The 19,719-nt window shown below is 43.7% G+C and overlaps 1 protein-coding gene across 9 annotated transcripts in view; it reads right to left on the reverse strand.

Moving 5' to 3' along the window:
- The window catches only part of MOB3B (MOB kinase activator 3B), a 231,580-nt gene that overhangs the window by 63,123 nt on the left and 148,738 nt on the right, over nt 1-19,719 (reverse strand). For 8 of the 9 annotated variants that reach the window (XR_008424222.1, XM_019424220.2, XM_019424219.2 and 5 more), the window contains exon 3: nt 2,505-2,707. The exons of the other annotated variant lie outside the window; for it this stretch is intronic. Coding sequence is in view for 7 of the 8 variants with exons in the window: in XM_019424220.2 (XP_019279765.1) it covers nt 2,505-2,707 (203 nt within the window). In the remaining variant the exon portion in view is untranslated. The remainder of the gene's footprint in view (nt 1-2,504; nt 2,708-19,719) is intronic. 9 annotated transcript variants of the gene reach the window in all.

A 19,719-nucleotide genomic window follows, 5' to 3' on the forward strand; every position in this document is an offset into this window, starting at 1 on the left:
AGCTTAGTCTTACAACGGCCTTTATGCTTTTGTACGTAAAGAAGAAACTGACTGTTGCTTCTATCCAGCTGTTTCTTCTCCTTTGAGGCAGTGAAACCGACACAGTGAGTGCTTTGGGGAGACTCTTCCTTCTGGTGGACCTTTGGGGGAAGGTATTTCCCCTGACGGTTTCTCCACCCTCTTGGTTTCCGTGGCCTGGAGTCCCTCTTTCCTTTGTCCTTGACATTTTCTAAATTAGCTTTGTCAACTCTTTCCAGCCTTTTAACTCCCTTGAGCTGTTTGCACACCTTTTCTTCTTGTACTATTTACCCACAGCTGCCTTAAAGGACAAAGTAGAAGAAGTTCAATCGTGAAGCATTTCAGCTTCTTTCCACACTACTTGCCCAACTGAATTCAGAAACAACCTAGTTCTTGCCCCCAAGAACTTTCTAGAAAACTGTTGTAAAAGAAAATGAAGAAGATGAGCACTTCTGTAGCCAATGATATATCTTATTTGTGTCCAGAAAGTCCTGTTTTTTTCCAGAACTCCCAGTGATGCAAACAAAAATATTTTTTCCCCATGTACTTTCATAGCATGATAATAGATTTCAAGTTGAGAAACTCTAAATGTGATATATCAATTTCTTTTCCAGATACAGATACTGTACCATATTAAACATCTCTCTCTCTCTCTCTCTCTCTCTCTTTGTATTTTTGATTCTTTAACAACAGAGCCTTGTTGACCCCGGAGGGACTGCCCCTCCCAGGGCTAGCCAATTCCTATATGTAGTAAACAACTCACCCTCCAGCTGTTTACTCCCCAACCAATACAAACCAATCAATCCAGAGCCCACAGCCCCAACCACCTCCCCTATGCCTCTCACCCTTAGGGCTACTACTGCCTTCCACAAATCACCCCAGATCCAGGTACCACACAACTAAGGCAGCCCCTAATCCCCAGGGCCTCCTGAAATTATTCAGATTAGTCAATTCTAATCTTGCTTAGCTTGGCTCACCTGTTCTTTCCCAGAGAAACCCCAATAAAGGCTTTTGCCCCCATTTTCTCTGTTTCCCCTGCCTCTAACCAACCCTGGTGGCTCCCCCACCGTGCCTTGCCCTGCCCCCCACCTTGACATGGTGTGTGCCCCTTGCCTTCGATCTGTGAGTGTAACACTCTATCTTTCCAATGGCAGTTGTTTCCTGATCTGTTGGCCTCACCATACATAAATAACAACAAAACCTATACTTAAAAAACATGTACATAAAGAGAAAGGAAGATGGACTAGCAAAAGACCATAGTCTGGGCCCTGTGTTGGTCATTATTCAAATGGACTTGGAAGAAAGTTAGTTGCAAAACTGCCATTTTTAATGTTTTAAGAAGAAAGTGTGATTTTAGTATAAAGCTCTGTATTATACAGGATAAGTACTCAGTAGAGCCAACTAGAAATAGCTGCGATGAGGGCATCCACATTAAGATACTACGTGTTACAAAAGATGTTGAGGATTTCAAGGGTCCTTGACTTCTAAAGCACAGACTGAGTCCAACTATAAAAACACCTTATGAAGAAAACACAAGGAATTCCCATTCACCTAAACAATAACTGTTAAGTTTCTTAAATCAGATGTTCTGGATTTTAATATATCCCATTAAAATGCATCACAGGGGATTCAGTACGAAAAGCAAAGCCCTTCAGACACCGTATTCTCATCTGGAGCTTACTTCTGTCGCCATTTCTGGAGTCCAAGGGCTTACTTCTGTCTCTGTCTCTGGAGTCAAAGTGCTTACTTCTGTCTCTATCTCTGGCATCCAAGCACTGACTTCTGTCTCTGTCTCTGGAGTCCAAGCACTGACTTCTGTCTCTATCTCTGGAGTCAAAGCACTTAGTTCTATCTCTGTCTTTGGTGTCCAAGCACTGACTTCTGTCTCTGACTCTGCAGTCAAAGCGCTGACTTCTGTCTCTGTCTCTGGAGTCAAAGCGCTTAGTTCTGTCTCTAACTCTGGAGTCAAAGCACTTACTTTTCTGTCTTACTCTTTGGAGTCCAAGCGCTTACTTCCGTCTCACTCTCTGGAGTCAAAGCTACTCGCAGGTAGTTTTGCTTGACTTGGCATGCCTAGCAGCAAACAGTAGGTGCTAAATATGTGTTCACTGATTAAAGGAATGTTTCTGGTTATCTTTGAATGGAGGTATAATGGATAACATGAGAGATCAAAGATGCTCATTTAAGGGAGTAAGTAGATAGGTGGCTGGTTTGGGAGCTGAGAATTAAAGCTACTCCCTCGAGCCCAAACTACTACAATCCTACTACATTCTGCCAGTATAATCCCACTACAAACCACTATGTGGTTTACTACACTGGGTGCTGTGGACATCTTGGCATCTCCTGCTCCTGAAGCTGACCTCTAACTCCTGTCTAATGCTGTAGGCCTCTGGCTGACGGCTCATCATGAATGAGCATTTTGCATGGGTTTGTCAGTGTGCTGGGACAAAAGGCTGAGCTCCTAGAAGTAGCATGGTGACACTTACCAAAGGCTCTAGCTCCTTGCGGTCTATGAGGTTCATCTCTGTGACGAAGTAATAGAAGTGCTTGTAGCAGGTGTTGACATGGGCCTCCGCGCCCATCACAATGACCCGGTCAAAGTGGTGGATGTAGACGTGGACAAAGACTCGGAAAAGGCGGCACAGGATCTTCTTGCAGATCTGAAGGAAGTTCTTTGGGAAGGGAACACCTAGAGAAGTTAAAAAAAAGAAAAAAAAAAAAAAGGAGAACAAAGCCATGATGGGAAAGCTCTCATAGCCCAGGAGCACATGTGTGAGGCTGGAGAGCATCCTGGACCTGAGCTCCCTGGCCAGCCTACAGATGCCTGCTCTCTGCGGGTGGCTGTGTCGGATCCTGCCTAAAAAAAGTGGCTGAAATGCTGTTGTATTTAAATGCCAACAATGACCAGGAAGAGACCAAAAAATGAACGAAAAGGGCCAGGTTGGTTTCTTTACCTAAATGTATGGGTGTGTATGTGTGTTTATATCTGTATATATCTGTATATATCTATATATCTATATCTATAGCTATCTGTATATATCTATCATATATCAGTATATATCTGTATATATAATGTGTGCATATACATTGGTTATATTTATATAAAAATATTCATTTTTACATACAAATGTGTGCTCTCCCTTCTTGTGTTTTTCCCCCACTTGATAGAGCACAAGAAAGTTCATCTTCCTCTTACATTAACATAAAGAAAACCAGCAGGAGGAGGGGAATGCTCCAAGGAGACAAGCGCTCCCTGACACATCGTGATGGGGGCGGGGCCTTGAGCACTGAAGTAAATTGAAAACACCTTCTCCTCAGAGGGAGCTGCTGTGCCAAAACTCCCGCCAAGGGTGGCCATGTGAGAACTCCTGAGTTTTCAAGATAATTCAGAAATTTGGAGTGCTATGTGAATTTGCTGCATTTTTAAAACATCAGCAGTTAAAGTTTTACAGAAATACCAACGGTCAACACAAGACATCTTTCTAGCTTAATTTCACCTACAGGCTACCAGTGTGCAAATTCTGATCCAAATTTCTCCTGAGATTCACTGTTTCTGAGATGGGCAAATGCAGCAAACTCCATAGACACTTTGCATTACTTATTACCACTTCATCCCCTTGTGGAAGGTAAGAGTGGGTTATGTGGCCAGAGGAGACACCCAGATTTCCTGTTTGATGACCACTACTGCTGTCTGGTCAGAGCAACACACAGCAGGATCCACAAGCCCACTTCCTTTCCCCCTCTTAAACACTGTTTAAACTCTTGTTATTTACACTGTCCTAAAATGGTGACAAGTCTGTTGTAAGTCCAACAGACTTTGATTTCCTGCTCTGCAACTTTTCTATCTGTATCACCATAGGCAAGATACATAACCTCTCTGAGCTTCAGTTTTGCCATATGTAAGTAAAAGTTGCAACAGTTGTGAGGATTCGATACAGGTAAAATTTCCAGTGGCTGTCAAGAATGAGAAGTGGTACTCATGCAATTTTGGTTTCTCATCTATAAAAGAAGGATCATAATAAAGCCTTCCTTGCATGCGTTGGAGGGTGCTAACATGAGTAAAATCCTTCGACAGTGCCTAGAACAGAGTAAGAGCTCACCAAATGGGAATGGCCCCCTTCTCTCTGCACTACAGTGAGGGTCTGGAGCACCTCGCTGTTGTTATAAGGAATATATTACCTTTCTCAAGAAAAGGTAGACATGGCAACCAGCCTTTCATCAGAATTGGAGAGTGTGCTCAGGACGTGGCCCTGGTCCCTAGGAAGCCTGGAATTTTGTTCTCTGTTCCTCCACAGGGTCCCAGTGGCAGCTGTCTGGTGAGATACTCTGTAATGGGATCACCTGGGACGCCCAGGACACGATGGGAGAGACAGAACATGACTGGCAGCTGGCAGAGAGGCAAGATCTGTCTCCCTGGGGCCCGGCACTCTTACCTGCTTTTCTTCAAAAACAAAGTGGGACCTATCAAATGAACCCAGGGAGAGACTCAGGCATAGCGTGGCAGCTGTCTGGGCAACAGATGCTGGGATTTAGGGATGGAGGTGAGGTACAGCTGGGAAGGAGGTGGTGGGCAGACCCTCGCAGAAATTATGGGTGGTTTTCTAGGCTGAGGAGAGGCCAGCAGAAAGCACTCCTGCCAAGCTGCGGAAGGTTCTGGAGTCTTCAAAGAAGCTCAAGTCCCAGAGATGATGGAATCCCCTCCAAGTGTGTTCCCATGAGAAGGGGAGCCCTGTAACCCACACAGTGACAATACCACGGCTGACATATTTTTCCTTTACAACCTATCTGCAAAGTAGGCTTTACTACCTATATGTCATGGATGGCTAACACTGAAGCTCTGAAGCACAGATTGACTTGCCCCAGGCTATTTAGCTAAAAAGTGGCAGGGCTGGGATTTGGACCAAGACCGCTTGATTCTAAACACCAAAAGATCTGGTTAAGTTTGGAGTATAATTCTCTACCAAGGATAGAGGCATAGCTCGACTGCTAAGTGAAACAAGGCATCCAAAGGTTACTCTTTGGTGGTATAGAAATATGACTTAAAGAAAGAAAAGTGGTGGAGAGAGAGAGAGAGAGAGAGAAGTTTGAAAGAAGTCCACATCGCTGGCAGCCACAGATTCAAGGGGATAAGAGGAAGGCTAATTAATACACTCCACTGCCTTCAAGGAGAAATGTGTTTTCTCTGCCCATGCCTTGGGACTGGGGATCTGTGACTAACAGTAAAAGCCAACATCAACTGAGCACTTACTGTGTTGTAGGAACTGAGCCAAGAGATTTACACAGATTAGCTGATTAAGTTTGCAGAACAAGACTTGAAGACAGGTACTATTATTATTGTTTCCATCTCAAAGATGAGAAAACAGACTCAGAAAATTAAGTAGCTGCCCAAGGTCACTCAGCTGGCAAACAGTAGAGGAGGGGTCTGGACCCAGGTTTGTCCAACCCTAAAGCCCAGGACCACCCTGAAAACCTGAGATCCTGCTCTGGGGCTCCAACACACACCTGCAGCTCTGTGGCCCTTCCTTTCTGGGTGGCCTGAACCCCCTCCAGTGGGTTTACTTTTCACATCCCTGCCTCCAGTCTCTGTGGAGGCTCACCAGCTGCTAGAGAACATGGGGAGTCTTAGCTGTGTCAGTGCATCTGCTTGACTAGCCCCAGGCCCCACACACTAACTCAGAGGTAAAGCCAACTATTGGGCATACTGAGGATGTTCATGGCAATTGCTAGGTGTCTCTAGATGGTCCCCAGTTTGCCATATTCCCCCCATTCCTATTCTGCTTAGTTCTGAATTCCTGGTGCTACCTTCCATTCCATACCTGGTCTCTGGCCTTGCTTTTGTTCTCAAAGTTGGTTTGCCTCTATCTCTCCCTTTTGGGATATGGCTGGAAATTATCTTGAGAATAGCTGAGTTGCTTTGAGAATCTGCAAGGTCTACTTTTAAAGTCCTGGCCCTACAATTTACTAGCTGTATAGGCAGGTTACTTCACTCTTCTGGATTATAAAATAAAAACATTTGCTTTGCAGTGTCCTTATACTAGTATCTGTACTGTAATGGGTATGTAGTGGGAACTTTTATACTAAGTTCTATTTTTTAATTTCTCACCTGAATTCCTCGGGACTCTAGCGGCTTAGTTGGATCTGACCCTTCCACCATTCCCTCCCTTACACACAATTCATTCTTCAAAAGTGAACGTTGCAAATGGTTCAAGTCAGGACATGCTCAGCATGTACCAGTCACCTCAGGCCAACTCTGGAAGCTGACAAGTCCTGGACTGAGAGTTCTAGGGAGCCCAGAAACCCCAGTGAGTTCTCTGCTGCACCAGAGATAAAATTTCAGTTCACAGAGTATGGGATTAAGAGTAAGAAAGCTACACAGCAGTTGGGAAATTCATTCCATAATATCTATGGTTCAGGGGCCACTCCTATAGTTTGTGTAATATTTTAGCTCTTTCCCCCTCTTCTCTTCAGCCTTCCAGGTGTTCAGATTTGTGTGTGTGTGCGTATGTACGTATGTGTGTATATTTGTGGATATATGTGTGCATGCGTATATGTATGTATGTGTGTATATGTGTGAGTGTATGTGTGTTACATGTACGAATCTGTGTGTTTATATGTGTGTACGTACATGTATGCATATGTCTGTGTAGCATGTATGTCTGTGTGTTTTAAATAAGCCTTCAGAAGGTGGGAGGTAGAAGAGACCACTCCCTTTGATTAGAGAACTGGATGTCTAACCCTTTGGTGGACTCTGCAACTATCTCACCCTGTGTAACTGGCTTCATGGCAGCAAGATAGGGCAAGACTCAGCCCTGCTGATCCACTCCCTTCCTTGACAGGCCCCAGATGGGCCAGATCATGAAAAGTGATGCATCTGAGGGTTTTTGTCTTCATGGGGCTGCTAAGACGTATCCAATTTCCAAAGGAGCCAAGGAAAGGGCTCCTTGGCCAAGGAGCCAAAGGAAAGGGATCCTTGGGTGATGCCTGATACATATGTGTGTGAAGTCCTTTAGTCTCAGGGACATCCTAAGCAGTGATATTATTGTTGCAGTTTTGTTTTTAACTGAGGCTTAGCTCAGTGGAAGTATTTGCTCCTAGCCTCATAGCTAAAAGGAGATAATGATTTGGCTCTAAAACTCAGGTCTTTTCTTCTGCATCCTGTTACTGCAGGCTCCGTGGTAGCAGGGAACAGATCACCATTTTATGACCTGCACTTAGCTCAGTACCTGGCTTATGGAAGGAGCTTGGAAAATGTGTGTTTGCTTGCTTTAAATGCATACAGTCCAGCAATAGGAAGAATGAAAGGCTAATGAATCATCACAAACGGATGCTGGGCTTGTTATAATGATGGCTGGCAGCTGAGGGGGCTGTACACTGGCTGGGTCTGGGCAAAGGGCTATGTGGACATGTGGCACCACTGATCCAGCTCAGGACCACATCCAACCTTCTGTCCCTCTGCTTCTCTTGCGTGTGTGAGATATTATGCACCCTTCACTTTAGTATTTCCCAAGCCATGTTTTGAAAATCACTCATCTTGGGAGATCCTTGGTTAAAAAAAGAGGATCATGAGATCAAATGTATTCGCAAAAATGATGCTTTTGGGGTGCCTGGGTGGCTCAGTTGGTTAAATGTCTGACTTATCTCATGGTTCATGAATTCGAGCGCCACGTTGGGCTCTGTGCTGATAGCTCAGAGCTTGGAGCCCTCTTTGGATTCTGTGTCTCCCTCTCTCTCTGCCCCTCCCCCACGCTCTCTTTAAAATAAATATTAAAAGAAATTTTAAATGCTGTTTTCATAGAGGTTTACAATGTATCTCCGCAAAATAAAGGATCTGAGAATTCCTGTAGGAAAAAGTCCTATTTTACTCTAAACTCCTCCCCCCGCCCCATAATATCTACTGGTTTAAAACAGTCTGTAATCATACTCCCCAGCTTTCATTTCTATGTCACTCTACCTTCTATTCACAAGGTAGTCATGTGCAAAGTTAGTCCCTCTAAGCCTCAGTTTCCCCATCCAGAAAGAAACAGGGATGTTAATGTTGTCTGTAGCTCATGAGGTTGTTGTGAAGGTTAAACACACACACATAAAAAAGGTTTTGCCTAATGCGTTGCAGATAGTAAGCACCCTCTTGTGAACTGTTATTTTTAGTATCCCATAGACCCAAAGTTCTTTGGAAGACACTTTGGCATTAAATTCCTCCTGCATATTTATTTTCATGAGGGCAGTTTGGGCATTAACACATCAGTTCTGAACTCACAAAGAACTCACAGTGGCAAGTACTCAATTAAGCACTGGGTTACATTCTGCCTTATATTATCTTCTACAAATTTCTCATATTTATGTCTCATATTATTGTAAGCTCCCTGAACAAAGGGATTGTTTTAAATTCTGAGTCTGCTTTTAAAAGTACCTGGCACAGACCTAGGTAGGGAATACTTATCAATCAAAAGTGAATCATAAAAGAGCAGTGATTTTATTTAGTCAAGATGTGACTCTATCATTTCCTATTTGGGGGAGGAAAAAAGCCTACAGCAGAACAACAGTGTTTTGCCAGGGTCTTGACAAGGTCCTGACAAGGGAAGCTTCACACTGCCTTTGGTGAAAAGGGAGGAGAACTCTGTGATAAGAACATTTTGATTTCAACAAGGAGGTGGGAAGAAAAAAATCTGAAACTCCTCTTTTCTTATCATTAAAACCTCCCTTATTTGCCTTTCAATGTATTTTTTCAGGTGCTGATAGTTAATTTTCAGTTACTGTACTCAATTAGAAAGTTAATGCTAGACAATATTAACCAGTAGTCTTAACTGAAGTAGATTGCATGTCTGAAGGGTTTGGAGTTAAACTTTGACTAGTCTTATTATAAACCAGATAAGCCATGTGACCATAATCCCAGACAGATATGTACTAATTGATAAAGAAAACAACCTTTGATCAGAAGGTCTCTAAATGATTTGCAATCAGTGATTGAGTCTCAGGGCAATCTCTTTCACCACCCCACCTTGAGCCACATCCCAGGACTCTCAGATTCAAGCTGGGGAATTTCAGACTCTAAGAAGTTATCCCCAAATGAGAAGATGTGTTCAGAAGAGTGTTCTCTACAGAGGTGATACACACACACGCACACACACAACCTTGGACCTGGATGATCTTGGGTCATGTGATGGAGTTGGGTCTCTGCAAATGGGTCAGTACCGAAACGAAGTTGGTGAACCTAAAACAGGGCCAGGCTGAGCCCAGATTCCAGAGGGAGCTGAGGCAAAATGCCTGGGCAGAGGTCAGAATCCCAAGCCAATCACTTGTATGTGCTTCCCTCAGGAATTTGCTCAACAATTAGACTCAAAGCAAGACTGGAGTTTGCTGGATGATCAGGCCAAGGAGGAGGCTGAGCCAGACAGGAGGGATGAAGGCAGAGGGTAAGGTGAGACTGGGGGGCCTGGACTCTCCTGAAGGCCTGACAGGCAGCCCCCAGCCCTGCCTCTGCTGCTCAGGAAGATGTGGTGCTCGGCAGGGAACCAGCATCTGACAGAGTCCTGCAGAGTTTATGAATGTGCCTAACCACAACTTTCTGATCTCCAAACCACAGTCAGTATGAGAGCTAAATCGAGCATGGAATATAATAATTTCTCTGGGGCCCCATGTGGATTTGCCTTTTATCTCGGACTTAGTAAATCTCCTTTCTCCCAAACAAAATTTAATAAAAAATTCCAGTAATTTCTGAGCTTCAATCCATTTTCTTCCTTCCTCCCCCCTCCTCTCCCTTCCCTTGCACTGTTAAGCAGATGCCCCATTCAATCCTTCCTTTTAGAAAACCCCTGAAAGAAAATAAACTATCTAAATGGCCTATGTTTTCTCTTTTGTTCTGTTATGGAAGCTGCAAAAGAAAAGAGTCCCTCAGAGAATGCAGAAATGCTTTGGATAACAGAGCCACAGATTGAAGACAAAGGTCCCAAACTCAAGACCCAGGTGAAAGCTTCTGTGCTAGCTATAGCACATTCCTGTTCTGTTTTCTATCTTTTTTTTTTTTTTAAGGTTTATTTATTTTTGAGACAGAGAGAGACAGAGCATGAATGGGGGAGGGTCAGAGAGAGGGAGACACAGAATCTGAAACAGGCTCCAGGCTCTGAGCAGTCAGCACAGAGCCTGACGCGGGGCTTGAGCTCACGGACCGCGAGATCACGACCTGAGCCGAAGTCAGACGCTTAACCGACTGAGCTACCCAAGCGCCCCTGTTTTTTATCTTTTAAGAGAATGTCCAATGCTTGGGGAGGAGACTCTGGTCCATGATCACACTGGGTTGGACCCGGACTATGGAGATGCAGCAAGTAAGGGCTAAGAGGTTGTCTCCAGGGACAGCAGAGAACTTTCCTCAAAAATCCCAGGTTCCATAAGTAATTGGCAGATATTCCAGCCTGTCATTTATTTTGTTAATGCCTCTACTTCCTAAGAGCTCAGCTCAAAGACTTCCATCATCTCCAGCCTCAGGTTGTCTGCCATCTGCTGAACCTTCCTGAGCACAGATCCCACATGGTAATTTCATACTTCTCTGTGGACCCTGACTCAGGTCTGCCTTCTCTCCTAGACCGTACCCTCCCTGAGGGTCCTTGCAGCCGATCCTTGGTGCCTGGCAGGGAGCCTGGAGTGGGCTCACCATGTAACCAATAGTTGCCAAGTGCTGGACCCAGAGCTGAGCTCTCAAGCCACATGCTGACCCTGAAATCAAAGCTCAGAAAGGCGAGGGGACTGACTGGTTGGGATTTCAAACTAGGCTGTGATGAAAAGGGGTCTGAAGTCCAGCCTCTGATTCTGGAGCCTGTGCTCTTTCCACTCGGCCAGGACACTCAATGGGGTGTTCTCACAGCTCCTTTCATCTCTTTCATCCAACTGGAGAAACTGGAGAGGCAAAGCTTGTTAAAAGACGAAGGTGGAAGGCGGAGGTTTGGCTCTTACTTCTCCAAATGCATGTGTCGTCCAGCATTAAGAACAGTGGCTAAGGTATCTGGTTCTGGTGCCCATCAGACTTGGGTTCACATTCTAGCTGGGAAACTTCCGGGCTGCTTGCTCTTGAGCAAGTTTGCGAATGAAAAGGCTCATTTCCTCATCCAAGAAACGGGGATAATTAGACCTAGGTGTCTGTGAGATTGTGAGGGTTAAACATGGAGCACAGTGCCAGCAGGCACTCAGGAGCACCCAGTAACTAACAGAACTAACAGCCGGCGTTAACAGCTGTTAGGAAACTTTGGCTCTTCCTCATCAAAGCCCAGGGTGCCGGGGAAGGACAAATGAAACAGAACAGACGAAGTTACCTTTTCTTCAAAGGGCAAACTCTCCTGGAAAGTGGATCTGGGGAACATCCTGTGAGTTGTCTAAGGAGTTTCCACATGGCACAAGATGAAACCTAATGTTCTGGCCCATCCTTTTGGGACCCCTGATAGCACACGAATGACAACAACCAGAAATGCCCACAACTCCCCTTAAAACCGTCACTCACGTCTGAGGGCATTTGTGCTGTCCTTTTTGTCTTTGGGGTCCAGTAACCGAAGAGTGCATGGATGAAAATCCCTGCACAAGCCATAGAATTCCCTCATTTTCAATAGTTCCTGAAGAAAAACAACATCCCACACACGTGGGAAAAGAAAACAGACCTCCTCTGGCAGCGTGGCCGAGAACATACCATTTCCCAAACACTTGCAAAACAAAATGCAATTGGATCACGAGGAAAACAAACAGCGAAAAAAACCTCATAACACAGATCTGTTTCTTACAAATACACATCCTCCTCCTCTTAGCTTCCGCCCCGCTGCCTGCCCATTGCATCACCGTTCTCCCGCCTCCTAAATGTATCTACATATTGATCTAAAGAAGCCCCATGTGCTCGGGCTCAGGCTGATGAAAAGTCAGCTGCAGAGGACTGACTCCTTGAAGCAGATGTTTTGTGTTATCTCTGTGCGTTCCTCAAGAAAGTGTCTGTTCGTCATGCCAAGCAAAACAATCCTGTGTAGCAAGACTTTGTTCCTCTGCCTTAAAAAAAATAAAGTCCCCAAACAAGCTGACAGCTGCAAATGGTTAGAAATAAACTGGCTACTACCCTGTTCCCCAACTCCCTTTGCCCTTCCCCAGTGCCCCCTGTGTTGCCCTCTGACCTACCACCACAGTGGTTGGACCAAAGGAAAATAGACTAGCATGTGATTATATGTTCTAAACAGATCGTTAATTCTTTCAGACATACCATTTTGCCAGGCAGAGGAAGTGCTGTTTCAGCCACCCAAAGGAGCGACTGTAAATACAATGTGCCTGCCTCCCACACTTCCCTCTTCTCCCCATGTCACTTCCCTACTGCCAGAGGCTGTTCCTTATCTGCCCATTCATCTCCAGGATGTCTGCCTTCACCCTCTGCCATCGCAGCATGGAGGTGGAAGTAGACTGAGAAAGACCCAGGAAATCCTGAGGAAGATGCTCATTCACTACAGAAAGGCAATAAAAGCCGTAAAAAACAAACTGTAGCTAGTTCAGATGTGCTGAATTTGCTGAAAATCAAATGGGGCCAAATGGGGTGGAGTGAGAACAAGATGATAATCAACTTCATTAGTACTAGAAAGTCAGACAGAAGTACCTGCACTTTGATCATGAGCGCCAGTTGGAATCTGAAAATGACTCTGCCTTCTTGTCATGGATGATGTACTATGAGCATCATCACAAATAACACTTTCCTTTATTCATCAGCAGACTCATTTTTCCATGATGTGATGAAGGGCAATTAATCCCAAATCTTGTCTGAAGAGTTCTCCCTCCGCCTCTACCACCACTTCTCTAGCTCAAGCCACCATCATTTCCTGCCTGGTTTGCTGGAGCTTCTCCCCTCTACTCTTGGATTTTTTCTAATCTCCCACTGGGCAAGCAGATAATCTTCCTACTATGCAAATCTAACCAAGCCATCCACCTTTTTGCATTAAACTCTAAAGCAGCTTCCTACTGCTTTAAGGTAACATCAGAGCTATTTAACACAGCAAGCAAGACCCTCTACGGTTTCAACTTTGTTTATCTCTCCATCATCACTTCCGGAGCCTCCTAATTTGTATATAATACTCCAGTCTTCTGGAGCTAAGATCCTATTCTGCTCACTCTGGGAGTTGCCTCATACTGAAGAGTTGGCAGCTGGAAACCCTCTTCTTCAACTTCCCCTTCTCGTCTGGCTAACTCCCATTTGTTATTCAAGGCTCAACTCCATCATCACTTCCTCTAGGATATCCTCCTTGTCCACCTAACCCAGTCAAGTCAGGCATATCATGACGCCCTGTACTTCTCCTATGACAATACTTGCTACATTATAATTGTCCATTTTTTAAGTCTCCCCCTGGACTGAAAATTTTGTACTGTCAGGGAATGTACTTTTACCTTTCTTGTTCACAGTTATCCCTGGCATCAAATGCATACCAGAACATGGTGGTCTCAGTGAGTATCTGTAGAGTGAATACATGAACAAATGACCATGTAAAGTGTGGGTGGTGAAAACTTCTGCTTGGGTTGCCTTTGCTTTTCCCATCCCCAAGCAGTGGCCTTGAGTTACTGCCTGAAAACTCTTGCTCTGTGGAAAGTTTCCCCGGGGGAATTGAAAAACAGGCCCATGTTTAACCTTGTCATGTCTGAAGTTATAAGGCTTCAGTGAAAGTTGATGCTTGTATCTCTTCATACTTGGCAGATCACAGAGAGAAATGCATTTTTCTATCAGGTTTTCACTCATAAAGAGAAAGAAGCAACCCCTCAAACCGTATTGTATATTTGTACTGAAGTGCGTATTTTCATATAAATAGAAAAGTGCCAGACAGGTAGTTTTCCAAATTTAGCAAAGTCAGAAATAAGCCAGGATTGACTGACAAATACTCCTGATACATGACGGGGGTAAGCAGGGGACAGGGAGAAGACAGCAAAGCAACAGATCCTTTTTGCAAAGGGTGGGCAGATCCAGAAAGAATGATGACTGGAACCCAATTTAAGGAGTGCTTTGCAGAGCCACAAGGCAACAGTGACCAGGAAGAAATTAATCTGAGGTAGGGGTGTGACTGTTGGGGGATCTTCTCCAGACAGAAAGAGTCTAAGAAAAGGACACTTGGCCAAAGACATTCAGGGCAGACCCTGCCTGCAAAGACCCTTGAAGCCTGAAGCTGAGGGGAAAATGCCAAGTGGACGCAGATGACTCTTTACACCTGAGCTGGAGGGGTGAAGGCAGGGACTGAGCAAGAAATGGTGAGTCACTGTATTTGCATGTAAGAGCCAATGAGGGTGAACCAGTAAGAGAGGGGTCAAACCAGAAATAGAGCTCTGATACTTGATCTCTGGGATCCAAGTTCAGCTAAAATCACGGACTAAGCTGTGTATCTGTAAATTACCTACTTGAATACAGTCTGAACCAGGAATCACAAAATCGAATGCCTTCAAGGGTCAGAAAGAAAAAAAGAAGAGTATAGTCGGTTGGGTGTAATAAGATAGTGAGCAGTGTGTACAGTGACAACCCGAGAGGGCTCTAGGCAGGAAAGGACAAGAGCCCTTCTGCCTCAGCTGACTGCTGTTGAGGGGGTATATGGGTCTAGGACTGCCAGATCTTCTAGGAGCCTAGATTCCAATGTGGAATCTGTTTATAGTTAAATGTTGGTGGCTAATTCAGAAACATTAAAAATTTTAACATTTAATTTATTAAGGTTATTTATTTTTACATAGTTAGCTTGGAAAAGCTGACTTTCTATAAGATGACAGCTTAATTTTTAAAGATTTACACTAAAAAATGTAAAATGCTCTGGTAGTAATGAGCTACAGCAATGAGCACACAACACCCATATCTTAGCTTCTTTTTTTTTAAGTTTATTTATTTTTGAGAGAGAGAGTGTGTGCACACAGGTTGGGGAGGGGTAGAGAAAGGGAGAGAGAGAATCCAAGGCAGGCTCTGCACTATCAGCTCAAAGCCTGATGTGGGGCTTGAACTCATGAGCCATGAGATCATAACCCAAGCCAAAGTCGGATGCCCATCCAACTGAGCCACCCAGGTACCCTCCAGATCTTAGCTTCTAATACCATTCTTGAATAAAAGGAATCAGGGCTCCTTGGAGAAACGGCTGATTCTAGGGCTGCAGAAGGAAATGTAAAAGACAGCCTGGCACCTTGTAGTGCCAGAAAGAAAGGATGTCTTCAATAAAATCACAACCTTAGGGGTATGTCCAAGGGACACTGGAGGCAACCTGAAAGAGCTCGTGAACCACCAAAGCTGGAATGGGAGCAACAAAATAAATGGAAGAGTACTGGATTGTAACCCAAAGTATAAAATAAATATCCACAAGTCCCGACTGATAGACGGTTGAATAAATGAATGGAAAATTGACAAACGTCCCATGGAGGGGAATTCCAGGTAACTTATGTAGATACTTCCCCCTGAAGGAGGTGGAGGCCCCCTCCCCGCCACTGATTGTGGGGTACACTAGGTGACTTTCTTCCAAAGAGTAAGTATGGAAAGAGTTAATGGAGAAACCTGGCAAGCACTACATTGGCCAGGTGATCAAGATTAATATCAATGACAAGTCATGTGCATGGCATAGATCTTTGATATGATGTGATGAAAATGTCACTTCATATCTGTAGTCTTCCTCTCAAGAACTTATAGCCCCTGTCTAACCATGAGAAAAACATCAGGGAAACCCAAACTGAGGGGACATTCTATAAAATATTTGACAAGTAGTGCTCAAAATTGTCAAAGTCATCAAAAACAAGAAATGTCTGAGAAAAACATCATAGCCCAGAGGAGCCTAAACAGATTTGATGGCTAAATGTAATGCAGTGTCCTGGATGGAATCCAGGAACAGGAAAGGGGCATTAGGGAAAGATTCATAAAATGTGAATACTGTGTGGAGTTTATAGTACTGTTGTTAGTTCCTTAGTTATGACACATGTATTATAGATATAAATGTAATGTAAGATGTTACCAACATGAGAAACTGTGTGAGGGATATATGGGTTCTCTCTGTACTACCTTTAAACTTTTGGATAAATCTAAAACTATTCTAACTAAAAATTTTATTTAGATAAAAAATACCACTCTGTGGACCACAAATATTTGATTAGGCCCTGAAACCATAATTTTTTCCCTTTGGTTCATGCACTGACATTTCTATGTTTACTGATGAAACTCTGATCAGGATGGCTACATAATTTGCAGAGCCCCTAGTTCACAAATTATTAAGAATTTCAAGATGATGACAGCAGAGTATTCAACCGAGCACAGGGCTCTCCTGAGGGCAGGCTCCATGTGACTGTACATGACCCGTGGCTGGGAAGCAGACAGTCTCTGATACATAGCATGGTCTGAACAGAGCTGTCCAGTTATTGGGAAGCAGACAGTCTCTGATACATAGCATGGTCTGAACAGAGCTCCTAGTTATTCTTGCCAGATAAAACTCCCACCTACGCTCTTTATTTGTTCACTAACCAATTTACATAACTAACAAACATTTATTTATTTGGTGGTGTGCTAGATACTAGAGATTCAGCAGTGAGCAAGAGTTAAAATGGACTGATAAATCATAAGGTCACCTTATATGTAACTGAATTTGGGCACTGACCCTAGGACCTCCCCCAGGCAGACACCCCTCAGGTTCATCCCCTCAACCTCTTGATTTTCCCCTTTTCTCCCATCTCAACTGCAACACTACTTCCTACAATGGGATTTCTTGTATGTGTATGTATTTAAGTTTATTTTACTTATTTTGAGAGAGAGAGAGAGAGAGAGAGAGAGAGAGAGAGAGAGAGAGAGAGGGCACCCACAGGGAGGGGCAGAGAGAGGGGGAGAGAGATGGAATCCCAAGCAGGCTCCATGCTGTCAGCCTGTCAGCACAGAGCCCAATGTGGGGCTCAGACTCATGAACTGAGAGATCACGACCTGAGCTGAAATCAAGAGTCAGTCGCTTAAATGACTGAGCCACCCAGGCACTCCTACAATGGGATACCTGAAGAAAGTGGATTTTAAAAATTCTAATATTAAATATGTAAATGCTTTATGAGGCTATTTTGTAACATTTGCAATTGAAAGTTTCAGTTACTTTGGCTCCTAAGAGAAACTTTATACTTCTTGAGCACCTAATGGCATCAGATATTAACATTCGTTAATACTGATTACCCTAAACAAACCAATAAACCCATGAGTTGTTTCCCGCCCCGCCCCCCCCCCTCTTTTGCAGATGAGATAATGAGAAGCTTGAGAGGCTGAGTCACTTGCCCGAGAGATACAAATGACAGGTGGTAAAGCTGGAATTTCAACCCAAACCGGCCTCACTCAGAAGCACACATTTCTCAAATAAAACACGATTTACCCCTCAAAATCCAGGGCGGTTCCTTTAAAATTATTTTTTAAATTAACTTCATTTTCCAGAAAATACCTCTGTATAGCTCGTTTTAAAAATCCTCAACTGAAATAAATTACTGTGAGGCCATTAGCCAGTTTTAAGGTCCTTAATAAAGCATGACATTTGAGGAGGACAGTTCAGGAATTCGTCACTTGGAATTTGGTGGGGGTAGGTGGGAAGAGAGGTAAGAAGACAAGGGGACTCCAGCAACTGCCTCTTTAGCATCTGAGATTCTAAAGCAGAGGGAAGAGGCTGATGCTGCAGGCCAAAACCAGCCAGCAGGCATGTTTTCTTTGGACCACACAGTATTTTGCAATGCTGCCAACATTTAGAAATTGGGAACTATAGTACAAAGATCAAGAATTCTGGCTTCTTTTGGAAAAACTCAGAAGACCTGTCACAGCTGGCCTGAAATTCCCTCATGGCAACAGCTAAGTGATACCTGCTTCCTGTAATTGGGAGATGCTCCATTCCCCTGGGCAGCCCCATTCAATTCACTCATTCACTTTGTCAGCTTGGACCCTTTAAAGAAAACATTGCACATGGTTGCAAATGTGACTGCAGTAAATGGTAGGCACTTCTGGCTGGATGCCCTTCCTTAGGATGAGTCTTCTGCCCTTCAGGCAGAAGGGGCTCTTTCCACCAAGGGGCCACCCCAGAATGGTGCCCACTGGCCTGCCACCTGCTACTCTAACTTGGGTCACCAGTCCCAGCTGTTGTAGAAGCAGGTGGTTTTGTTTTGTGTGGCCAGGTGAGGCTTGGTTGCAGAGAAAATGTCTACTGGCTATACTGGAAAATTATTACCCTAGTGACACTGCCCCCGAGTATGTAATATTTTCAGATTCCTTCTTCCCAGGCCTCTCTGAGCACTGACTGGCACCATCCTCTTTCTAGTCCTCTGACACAAATGTGCAGAGGACACCATTTGCTTGTTTGAAGGCAACTCCAAGAGGAGCATCAACAGACAGGCATCTGGATTAATGAAGGCAATGGGCTTGGTGTTTTGCAACACAGGAGTGTCCTCCCTATGCCTTTTCTTTGTTAACATTTACATAGACTTGATTTTCTTACTGCCTGCATATTTGCATGATACACATAGACATTGCTAAACTCCCCTTCTGGCATATTTGGTCTATTCTACACTAACTAACTACGGTGATGCTTTGGTGATGTCACACAGAAGCACCGTCAGCCAGCTTACTCACTGGAGAGGACTGTGCACCTTGAGAGCCTCCTAGGAGTCCCAAGGAAACCACCTTGCAGGGCACGTGTCTCCTTGCCCAGTACTACCTCTCCTAAGTTCTCATGAAGTTCTTACTTTCCTGGGCTGAAATGCATTAGCACCCTTTGAAATAGTAATTAGCAATTTTAAATGTTTTCTAGTTTGGTGAAAAAACTTCTGACTTATAAATCCATGGTTTATATTTTCAGACAGGTATTTCGGAATATGTACTTATAAAGATAAGTCATTGCCTAAATTCTTTTGGTCTAATCACAAAAGTAATATTGTTAAAAAATCAGAAAATGCTGGTCAAGTATAAATATTATTATCACCCATAATCCTACCATGAAATAACCACTGATAGTATTTTGGTGTGTTAACTTCCAATCTTTTATCTTTGAATATATATATATATACATATACATGTATATATATGTATATATATGTATGTAAATGGTATATTGTTTTTAAAAATAAGATTAAAATCATATAATACATTGTATCCTCTTTTTTACACTTAATATTATATCATGAGTACATATAAATATTCTTTGAGCAATGGATTGTCACAGATTCAGCAATGACGAGGACAAAATAATATGTTTGAGTGACTCTCCTTGAGTATATCTTCAGCAATTAGTCTCTGACAATGTTCCTTGGTTAGATTCTTAGGAATGGGTTGAATCTCATAGATTGTATTAGTAGTTCATGCACATTTTGCACTTTACTCCACAGTAGATCCATTTGTCTTATAGAAATTATTAACTTTTCTGTAAACCTTGAAATAAAATGAATGGGCTCTATTTATCCTGCAGGATAGTATTGGTATTCCCTGGCATACCAGTGGGTTCCCTGTCATTGTGAACACCTTTGCAAGAGAAGCCCTGACGTAGGACTGAAGAACTAAGGCTGTAGAAAGCAGTTAATAGTCTTCCTTTGAGTATAGCAGTGGTTCTCTCAACCCTGGCTGCACATTAGAATCATTTGGGAAGCATATTACACACACGCACTCACACACACGCACACACACACAGACACACACACACACACACACAAAAGAATGGCAATGTCCCACACTAAAAAAATTGAATCTGAAATTCT

This window comes from Panthera pardus, unplaced genomic scaffold (genome assembly GCF_024362965.1).
Source record: "Panthera pardus isolate Hobbes unplaced genomic scaffold, ASM2436296v1 HiC_scaffold_20, whole genome shotgun sequence".
NCBI classification, from domain to species: Eukaryota; Metazoa; Chordata; class Mammalia; order Carnivora; family Felidae; genus Panthera; species Panthera pardus.